Source organism: Puma concolor, chromosome D2 (genome assembly GCF_028749965.1).
Source record: "Puma concolor isolate L17-30 chromosome D2, mPumCon1.1.hap2, whole genome shotgun sequence".
NCBI classification, from domain to species: domain Eukaryota; kingdom Metazoa; phylum Chordata; class Mammalia; order Carnivora; family Felidae; genus Puma; species Puma concolor.
The window spans coordinates 61,721,337-61,731,578 of record NC_141677.1 but is presented as its reverse complement, the minus strand read 5'-3'; the positions used below and the strand labels follow the sequence as shown (position 1 = coordinate 61,731,578).

Below are 10,242 nucleotides of genomic sequence, written 5' to 3'. Positions count from 1 at the left end.
AACTGAGATGGATGGACAAAACTGTCCCTCCTCAGTCTGGGGCCAAAATGAATGCCCTGTGCCCAGAAACACACGATCACAGCTGTGGACAAGATGGCATCCTTCCTAAGCCCCACGGACTCCCCTTTGTGCTCCTGGACCACGAGGCACATCTGAGGGAAGACTTCTGAAGAACTACAGCTCAGCTCTGGTTCACTTTCCTTTTGACCCCAGTCTAGGCTGTCTCAGGTGTCAACCTTGGAGCAGTTAGGGAAGAGGACAAGTGCCCAAACCCTTGAATATCCCTGGTAACAAGGGTGCACTGCTGTTGTAGTGGTGGTGGTGATGGTTGTAGGGCAGCAACACTGGGGAAGGAATCCTGACTGGCGCCTGGATGGCTGGTAGTCTGGGGCCATGTGGGCCAGACTGTTGGTAGGCCAGCCTCACTTCTGTTCATGCAAGGTCCAAGCTCTGGGTATCCCAATAACATGGTGCCCATAAGTTCAAGAAGGAAACCAGAGGGAAAAGCAATGACATTGGTACTAAGACATTTATTACATCATAAAAAGTCCATTGTTGTCCTGTTTTTCCATATGTACATGCTCCTGTGGGTAGCAGTCCCTCTGTCCAGCCCCACCTGCCAACCCTCCATGGTGCCAATCAACTCTCCAAACCGACCAACTAATTAATAAAAGAGGAAGAACTGGAGGAGGTGGCCCAGGGCTGATGGGAATGGAGATGGGAGAGGGACACAAAGTGCAGAATAGTTGGCTTGGCTATCAATGCCTGACCACAGGGCAGGAGGGGCAGGAGGGCAGGCACTGCAGGCTGGCATAGAGATGCCTCCCCAGGGCTGCCAGGCTGCAGGCAATACCTGAGTGCACTCTCAGGTTAGAACCCCAGGAATGGGGAGCAAAGGAAAAAGGTTCCTCAGCCTGATTGTGGATTCCAGGAGGGGCTATAAAAGTTCTCTTTTTCAGGTCCCCATCCAAGTAGCAGCGACAGCAGCTCAGGCTGGGCCTGAGAAGTTTGTGGCCCTTGGGACAGGTGGGAGGGTGGCCAAGGACAGCCTGATAGGAAGTACTGGTCCTGATCTCTGAGGAGCCTGCCTTAGTTGACCTCAGAGGTGGGCATGGGGTCTGTGGGGCGGGGTGTAGCCAGGAGGGGCACTGGTGAAGTGGCCTCAATGAGAGCAGGGTTGAGGATGATGGGCAGAGTCATGGGTGGTACACCCACCTGCAGTGGGGAGGCCAAGGGCTGCAGGATCAGTGGGGGCTGAGCCAGGGGAGGAGGCCCATCTGGAGTAGGGCTCAGTCTGCTGGGGCTAGACGCCACTGGTGATCCAGGGGAGCTGCTGTTGGCAGGCCGAGGGCCCTCAGGCTTCTCAAAGTCTACAGGGAGAGCGAGGGGCTGGTCAGACTCCCTCACATTCTCCAGCTGGCTTACCTAACCTCTGCTTTTCCCCATTGCTGTGAACAAAATGACTCCTACCAGGCTATGTAGTTGGCAATCTCCCCTTTAACTCATTCAAAAATGCAGTTACCTTATACCTACCCTCTATCTCCTTTGCTGTACCTCCAGTCAAGTAAATTATAGTCTGATCTTTACTAGGATCCCTCCTGAAGGGCAACTGCTGCATATTTATGTCAAGTCCCTGATCCAACCTTCTCCTCCCACGCCTGAAAATCTCAAGCAGGTAGCTCATCAGAGCTTATTTGGTCCTGTCACTTCCCACAGGAAGAGCAGGTGACCAGAATACTCTGGTTCCCTCCTTTCCCTGGCTCACAGCCCATGCTCAGTGGCAATCCCAAACTACCCTGGGCTTCCTCTTAGGCCTCCTACTTCTTGCTCAACACCCAGGAGGCTAGCTCAGAAGGACTCACCACAGACCCCCAGCTCAGAAGGCATCTCTGGAGGAGGTGGATGGCCAGGTGTCCTTGTGTCCCCAGCAGCAGGAGCCATGTGGGCTGAGGCCATAGGTTTTTGGGCATGTGGCTCCATGGGCATGGGGTCTGGGGAGGGCAGAAAAATCAGATGGCAGCTCTTAGTGTTTTCCTTCAAGCAGAGCCCTGGCTACCCAACAATCCTCCCACAAATAAGAGATACAGAGAACTATTTATTAGCTCCAGACTCTCTGATGGGGACTCTTTTTGATAAAATTGAGCTAAGCCTCCTACCCTGGATGACAGTCTGCTTGAAGAGCTCATCTCGTAGGTGGGGCAGAAAACAGTCAATGCGCTCCCAGGTAATCTCCCAGAGGGCTGAGGGGCTGCCTCCTCGGGCATCTGCGTTGTGGAAAATCTCTGCTGTGTCCATCACCAGGAGCATGTTCTTCAGAGACTCAGGGATGGCCTCTGACTGTAGGTGGCAGTGGGACCATGTGGATGGGAAAAAGGGCATGGTGGAATATGGTAAGGAGGCATCCATCGAGGGAAAACAGCATGTCTTCCCAGCAGGTGGGAGAGGAAGCAGGCAGTGGTAGAACATACCAGTAAGTCACTGGAGCCTGCATGCATATACTTGTCCATGAAGTCCAGGATGGTCAGCCAGAGGGCCGCAAAGGTAGAGAGTGACAGCAGCGGAGACAGGTGCTGCAAGAAGACCTATGGCCCACCAGCCCCTTTTAGCAGAGGGGTCAGAGCTGTCTGCATCCCTCTCCAAGGCTGGGAAGGAAGCCTGCTCTATCTTGCATGGGAATCCTATAGCGGAGATTCCTCTGAATTCCAAGATCCTCCCAGGTCTCTGGGTTCTGCCGAGTCTCCACAGCTGGGGATCCTGAGCACCCACATTGCATCTCTTGGTCCTAGCAGAAGCCTAGCTTCCCTCCTTGCAGAGAGGCAAGTATGGGGAGAGTGGGTGGGTGAGGGCATTGAGCAGTACCTTAGAGAGCAGTGTGGAAGCCCTCATTCGAGTCTCCTCCATCCCACCCACATCTGCAGGGCTGATGTTCTCCAAGAGTTTGGTCAGTAGAGGAAACAGCACCTGGTAGGTAAAGAGCCAATGTCTCCCTAGCAGGGTCAGTTGGCAGCCTTGCCCCAAGGAAGCCAGGGGGTGGGGTGGGGTGGATAAGCACAGAGCAGAAGGGAAAAATAGGATGCAGGCTGAGGACTGACATCAGGGGCTCTTCAGGCTGCCCAGCTCTATCTTAAGGCTTTGAACTTTGCCTTAAGACTAGAGGGGAGTCCTACCTTGTTAAAACAGGACTCCCACTCCAGGGCATCTAGCTTTTGCAGATCATGTACCAGTAGTGCTCGCTGCAGATAGGTCAGTGCCTGCATCCGCACCTGGCGCCGGGCATCACAGCACAGGCAGGCGATGCCTGAGAGTGAGAATAGGCTCAGGATCCTTCAGGCATCCTGATCCTGGTGCTTCCCAAGCTCCAGCTTCACTTCTGCCCCTGCCCTGCCTGCTCCCCTGATGTTTACCCTGCAGTAAAGGGCACCAACAGTGGGCCCAGAGGGTGCGTGAATCTGCTTCGATCTTCCGACCACCTGTCTCCAGGTGGCGCTGCTCCTCCGCCCACGAGCTGTAGATAGAGGCCGCTCTCGTGTGTAGGGTGTGCATCAGGTCTAACAACTGGGGGTCACAGGAGAGGCAGGATGAGTTAAGGTCCGTGGGTGCCCCCCCCCCAAAACACTGTCCCTGACTGAGTCTTCAAGGGAGACCCTACTACCAGTGACACCATACTCTACCCCTCCCACCCCTCCTTTTCTCTTCAACTTCATGAGCTAGTTGCCCCCTTCCAGCCAGTGCTTCCCGAAGTTGGGTATTACTCCTAGTGCAGGAGACATGAGGAGGTGTGTGGAATAAGTATTTAGTAACAATGAATTACATGGTGAAAAAGGTACTTTCTTTTCAATTCTCTTTCATACTTCTGATGACAGATTAAGCCTCATCTTATTAATTTCACCTTACAAACAGAAAGCAAACATCAGACTCAGAGGCTCTGGTGGGCAATAGTGTGTGGTCAACTTTAATAATTTTTTTGTTTTCAGGATTTTTCTACAGTTATTAAGGCAACTAGTTCTCCATTTATTCAGTGATATGAAGTCTGCTTGTAAAATAAATTTTATATACCTTGAATAGACAAAGAATAACTCTGGAAGGATAGACAAGAAACTGGTGGCAGTGTGTACCTCTGGAGAGGGGAACTTAGCAACTGGGGGCAGAAATGGAATGCGACTTTTTTTTTTTTAAAGTTATGCGTGTTTTTTTAAAATGTTTATTTATTTTTGAGAGAAAGAGAGACAGAGACAGAGAGAGGGGGAGAGAGGGAGCAGAGGAGGGGCAGAAAGAGAGGGAGACGCAGAATCTGAAGCAGGCTCCAGGCTCTGAGCTGTCAACACAGAGCCTGACGCAGAGCTCGAACCCACTAACTGTGGGATCATGACCGGAGTCAAACTTGGATGCTTAACTGACTGAGCCACCCAGGCACCCCAGACTTACTTTTATTTGTTTACCCTTTTCTACTTTTGAACTTTGTACCATATGCATGTATTACTTATTCAAAACATAAACCTTAAATATTAAGGTCTGGATATTGGATAGGGGAACACTGTGGAGGTGGTGGCTAAGGTCCTGGGTTGGAAACCAGGTCCTTCTCAGCCTTGGCTGTCCCTGGCTCTGCCCAGGCTCCCAATGTCACAAGGAGGGAGAGGAGAGCAAGTAAAGGATGCCATACTTACGTCCTGACTGACCTGTAAAGACACCGTATGGTAGCTGGCAGGCACGCCTTCATCCTCATCATCGTCACTATGCCCACCTCGAGCGGCATGTTGGCTGGAGGTTCGAGGCCGCCGAAGCACTGAGCCTTCCTTGGATTTCTTCTTGAAGCGGTTTCCTTTGCTGTCATATTTGTGACTCTTGCCACGTTTCTCCTGGGACTTGCACCCTGAGCAGAGCCAGACCCAGGTCACAATTCTACATCCATGGACACAGACGGCCTACCTTTTCCTCCCTTTCCCCCGTATATTCACATGGTTAGTCCCCAACTGCCCCTTCATTGGGTAACCCACCGCCATTCAGACTGGCCTCCACAAAGATGCGGAGAGTCTTGACGCAGAGCTCAAAGTTGTCAGGTGTAATGTGGGCAGCATCACGCACAATGAACGACAGAGATTCCACACACTTAAGCAGGGACTTAGTGTCATGTGGCCCGAGGTCCAGCCCCACTGTTAGGCTGTACTGATTGACCAGGGGTGAAGGGCCTAGCCGGCTGGGCCCAGGACCTGGCTTGGAGTTATCGATGTCATCCTTCCCCACCTGTAAAGTACACAGAGTTGCTGGGAACCCAGGCTTGAGCCTGATCTTCCCCCTAGATGTCCTGCTGGAGGACCAGGAATCTTTCCCACAGGCCAAGGAGGGAAGACTCACCCACTACCTGTATGCTCACTTACCACTAACCAACCGCTGTTGACCACATCAGCATCTGTGGCTGATCGGTGGATCTTGCCAGGCCTACAATGGTCAGCATAGACCTCTGAGTCAGAAGTGTATCCTCGGTCCAGGCTCACATCATTCTGATGGTAGGATGGGAGTTCGCTGTCTGATTGGGCCCCTGAGTCAGCAGGGAGAAGGGCAGAGTCAGGGTGGAAAGGGGGACACTGGGATGAGGGATGATTTCAGTTCTGAGAAGTAGGTGCTAAAGCCTGGCCTCTCCTCTCTCTTGGTCCAGCTTAGTTTCAACCCTGTCATCAGAGGGCTGGAGGATGGTCTGGACAGATTTTTTTTTTTTTTTAAGTTTGTTTATTTATTTGGGGAGAGAGAGAGAAAGAGAGACAGAGACAGAGAAACAAACAGATAATAAGTGGGGGAGGGGCAGAGAAAGAAGGAAGAGACAGAATCCCAAGCAGGCTCTGCACTGTCAGCACAGAGCCTACCATGGGGCTTGACCCCACGAACTGTGAGATCATGACCTGAGCCAAAGTCAAGAGTCAGATGCTTAACCGACTGAGACTTCCAGATGCCCCTGGACAGATTCTCTCTTGACCAAATGTGGCAGTAGGCTAATTTGGGCTCCTGATGGTATCTAGTAGCAGCTGTCAGGGGGTGCGGGTGGTGGTGAGGACATAGTTTCTGATAAAACAGTCCTCAGGACAGTAGGAAGCCTGGTATCATAGGTGTTTATATTGCCTACTAGCTTTCATGCTGTTTAACCCATGGGTGCTGGGGAAAGGCCAGTGGGTACAGGAAGCTCTGGAAGCAGATGGCAGAAGCCAGGGGTGTCTAATCTGCTAAATGCAATAGCCTGTATTTTGTTTTCCTGTCTCAACCCCTGGGGCCATAACTGTTTATCTGCCAATGTGGGTCTCCCTGGGAAAGGGCTTACCAGCATCAGGTGCATCAGCCCTGGCTGTGGCCTGCAGTGCAGCTGGAGGTTTTACGCCTGAGCCAATGCATTCCAGTAGCGTGAAGAGGGTAGCCCAGTCATCACCTGAGTGGATGTTGGCTGCGTTGGTCTTAAGGAGTTCATGGAGCCCATAGGCTACCTGGTGACTGACTCGGGACAGCACGCTGGGCTTCATTAGTAGCAAAATGCGCAGGGAGAGCAGCACCTAGGTGGATGGGAAGCAGGAAGTGGGCACACAGCTTCTTGTCTAGTCTCCTTTCCCACCAGTTTTCTTAGGCCAGTGAGGATGGTTTGGCTAGGACCCAACTGGTCCTGCTCCTGGTCTTTTCTTTTTTTCAGTCTTTTTTTAATTAAAAATTTTATTGAGCTATAGATTCATATGCAGCTGTAAAACCTAACACAGAGAGATCTCTTCTATGCTTTGCCCCATTTACACCAATGGTAACGTTACGTAAACTATAGTATATGATAACAAGGATACTGACATTGATACAATCCACTGATCTTATTCAGATTTCCCCAGTTTTACTTTACTCATATGCGTATTAGGTTCTTAGTCACCTAAGTCACTTAGTCAACTTAGTCACCTAATTTTAGGTCTATGTATCCTTTGCTAGTCAAGATGCTGAATAGTTCCACCACCACAGGATTCCCCGTGTTGCCCTTTTATAAACACATCTGCCTCTTTTTTGCCCCCATCCCTATCCCCTGGCAATCTGTTCATGACTTCTAAAATCCTGTCGTTTCAAAAATGTCATATAAATGGAATTATATAATATATAGCCTTTTGAAATTGGCTTTTTTTCACTCAGTATAATCCCTTGGAGATTCATCCAAATTGTTGTGTTTATCAATAGTTTGTTGCTTTGGTTACTGAACAGTCTTAAGGACTTAAGGACATATGTCCCACAGTTTAACTATACCTGTTGAAAATCATTTGGGCTGATTCCAGTTTTTGGCTATTATAAATAAAACTTCTATGAACATTCATGAATAGGTTTTTATGAGAAAGTAAGCTTTAATTTCTTTGGGATAAGTGCCCAAGAGTGCAACTGCTAGATTGTGTGGTAACTGCATATTTAGTTCTATGAAGAAACTGCTGACAGAGGAGCTGTACCATTTTACATTCCCATCAGCAATATATGAGTGACCTTTACCCTTGCCGGCATTTGGTAATATCACTATTTTTTACTCTAGTCTTTGTGATAGGTGGGTAGTAATATCTCATTGTGGTTTCAATTTCCATTTCCCTGTGGGGTAATAATGTTGAACATCATTTAAGTGTTTTCATGTGCTTATTTGCCATCTGTATATCTTCTTCAGTGAAATGTCTATTCATATTTTTTGCCCATTTTCTAATTGGATTGTTTCCTTACTGTTGTATTTTGAGTTCTTTTATTTAGATGTTAGTCTTTTCTCAGATATGTAATTTGCAAAGATATGCTCCTTATCTTTTCATCCTTTTCACATTAGCTTCCACAGAGTATAGTTTTAATATTGATAGAGTCCAATTTATCAATTTTTCCTTTTATGGATTGTGCTTTTGGTATCAAGTCTAAGAATACTTTGCCTACCTCCTGAAGATACCCTCCTGTATTTCTTCTTAAAGGTTTCATACTTTGGGGCACCTGGGTGGCGCCTGAGACTTTGGCTCAGGTTATGATCTTACAGCTCGTGAGTTCAAGCTCCGTGTCGGGCTCTGTGCTAACAGCTCGGAGCCTGAAGCCTGCTTCTGATTCTGTGTCTCCCTCTCTCTCTGCCCCTAACTCACTCGCATTCTGTCTCTGCCTCTCTCAAAAATAAATAAACATTAAAAAAGTTTAATAAAAAAACCCAAATTACTTAGCCTAACTATATTTAGAAAAAAAAAAAAAAAGGTTTCATACTTCTACAGTTTACATTTAAATCTATGATTCTTTTTTTTTAATGTTTATTTATTTTGAGAGAGAGATGGACAGTGCGCACAAGCATGAGCAGGGTAGGGGCAGAGAGAGGGAGAGAATCCCAAGCAGGTTCTGCACTGTTAGCATGGAGTCCCATGCCGGGCTTGATCTCATGAACCATGAGATCATGACCTGAGCTGAGATCAAAAGTTGAACCCTTAACTGGCTGAGCCACCCAGGTGCCCTCTAAGATTCATTTTGAAATAATTTTTCTATAAGGTATAATACTTAGGTCAAGGTTCACTTGTTTGTTCCCCACCCACTGATTTCAATTGTTCCAGCAACTGAAAAAGCTATCCTTCCTCCACCGAATTGTTTTTGCACTTTTGTAAAAAAAAAATTAGTTGAGCTGGGCACCTGGGTGGCTCTGTCAGTTGAGCGCCCGACTCTTGATTTAGGCTCAGGTCATATTTCCCAGTTTGTGAGATCGAACTCTGCATCAGGCTCAGTGCTGACAGTATGGAGCTTGCTTGGGATTCTCTCTCTGCTCCTCCCCTACTCACGTGCATGCTTACTCTCTCTCAAAATAGATTAAATATATAAGCTGAAAATAAATTAGTTGAGCATCTTTGTGTGAGTCTATTTCTGGGTTCTTTCTTCTGTTCCACTGCTTTATGGGTCTCTCCACAAATACCAGTCTTGATTACTGCAGTTATACAGTAAGCCTTAATAGCAGATGGAGTGATTCTTCCCTCTTCCTTCTTTCTCAAGATGTCTGGCCATTCTAGGGCCTGTGTTTTTCCATCTACATTTTAAAATAAGCCTAGGTCTACAAAAAACCTTGCTGGGATTTTCATGGGCATTGTATTAAACTTACAGATGAATTTATGGGAGAACTGACATCTTTACTATGCTGAGTCTTCAAGTTCATTAACATGGTATGCCTTTTCAGTTATTTAGATCTTCTTTGATATCTTTCATTAGAACTTTATACTTTTTAGCATACAGATCCTATACATGTTTGTTAGGTGTGTATCTCAGTATTTCACTTCATTTGAAGCACTTGTAAATATTGTGTTTTTGGTTTCATTTTCTATACATTCACTGTTAGTATCTGGACATGTGATTAATTTTTTGTGTTAATCTAACATCCTGTAACCTTGCTGAAGTCACTTACTAGTTCTATGCTGGCTGTCTTTTATACTTGAGCCAAGAGATCTCAGGAGGGTCCTAAGCATGAGAACCAGGAAACCAGGTATAGGGCTGAGAATGCCACAAGGCAGTAACCATCCAGCCCTACAGAGCAGAGCAGATACAGAACCTGCAGAGATGCTAAGGACCAGCTTAGGCTCATCCCCAATGCCAGCTGTTAGATTTCCTCCAGCCCTGTGACAGGTCACTGGGCTCATGCTATGGAGCACTAAATGTACTTACTCTCTGTCTCGGGCATTACCCATAACCGACACTGTGGCTTTAGTCCCCTGCATAACTGCCTGCCCTCCCAGCTGCACTCTGCTTACCTGGCCACTGATCTCTTCTCTGCGGAGCAGTCGAATGGCCAAGCGTAGCAGCCCCACCACTGCCCGCTCCACAAGGAAGCAGAAATCCTGTGCCTGGACACATAGGTGATACAGATGGTCTCGAACAGTCTGCCACACACAACCCACACGGTCCCTGAGGAACATAAGGGTGAGGACAGTTTCAGTTGGAGAGGCCACAAGGTAATAAGTCTCTTTTTTAGATCCAGGTTAAGCCTTTCAGGGCTCATTGGTTATTATACCCTAAGCAGGCAGGTATAATGAGCAAGCTTCTCCTCCACTGTCTACAGCTTCATGTGCTTCTTGCCCCTAGAGCCCACTCAGCAAGATGGCTCCAGTCTTCCATCCCTTTGGCACAAGCCCAGTATGAGGCCTGCCTAAAGACTGACTTCTACCTGTTCTCCAGCACAATCCTCAGCAGCATCTCCAGGCAGAAAGCAGCATCCTCCTCATCATATGTCTCTTCATCTGGTGTTACTGAGACTAGAGCCTA

At 48.1% G+C, this 10,242-nt stretch overlaps 1 protein-coding gene across 15 annotated transcripts in view; it reads right to left on the bottom strand.

Moving 5' to 3' along the window:
- Positions 1-510: 510 nt before the first annotated feature.
- Positions 511-10,242, bottom strand: part of GBF1 (golgi brefeldin A resistant guanine nucleotide exchange factor 1) — a 121,301-nt gene continuing 111,569 nt past the window's right edge. For 11 of the 15 annotated variants that reach the window (XM_086680709.1, XM_086680708.1, XM_086680713.1 and 8 more), the window contains 13 exons: positions 10,145-10,239; positions 9,732-9,885; positions 6,308-6,533; positions 5,376-5,536; positions 4,995-5,241; positions 4,665-4,870; positions 3,405-3,555; positions 3,168-3,298; positions 2,860-2,961; positions 2,469-2,582; positions 2,157-2,337; positions 1,863-1,991; positions 511-1,370 (listed from right to left, as the gene is read on the bottom strand). In XM_086680709.1, coding sequence (XP_086536835.1) covers positions 1,090-1,370; positions 1,863-1,991; positions 2,157-2,337; positions 2,469-2,582; positions 2,860-2,961; positions 3,168-3,298; positions 3,405-3,555; positions 4,665-4,870; positions 4,995-5,241; positions 5,376-5,536; positions 6,308-6,533; positions 9,732-9,885; positions 10,145-10,239 — 2,178 coding nt within the window. In that variant the 3' untranslated portion in view covers positions 511-1,089. The remainder of the gene's footprint in view (positions 1,371-1,862; positions 1,992-2,156; positions 2,338-2,468; positions 2,583-2,859; positions 2,962-3,167; positions 3,299-3,404; positions 3,556-4,664; positions 4,871-4,994; positions 5,242-5,375; positions 5,537-6,307; positions 6,534-9,731; positions 9,886-10,144; positions 10,240-10,242) is intronic. The other 4 variants (XM_086680712.1, XM_086680714.1, XM_086680720.1 and 1 more) reach the window with 1 other exon arrangement.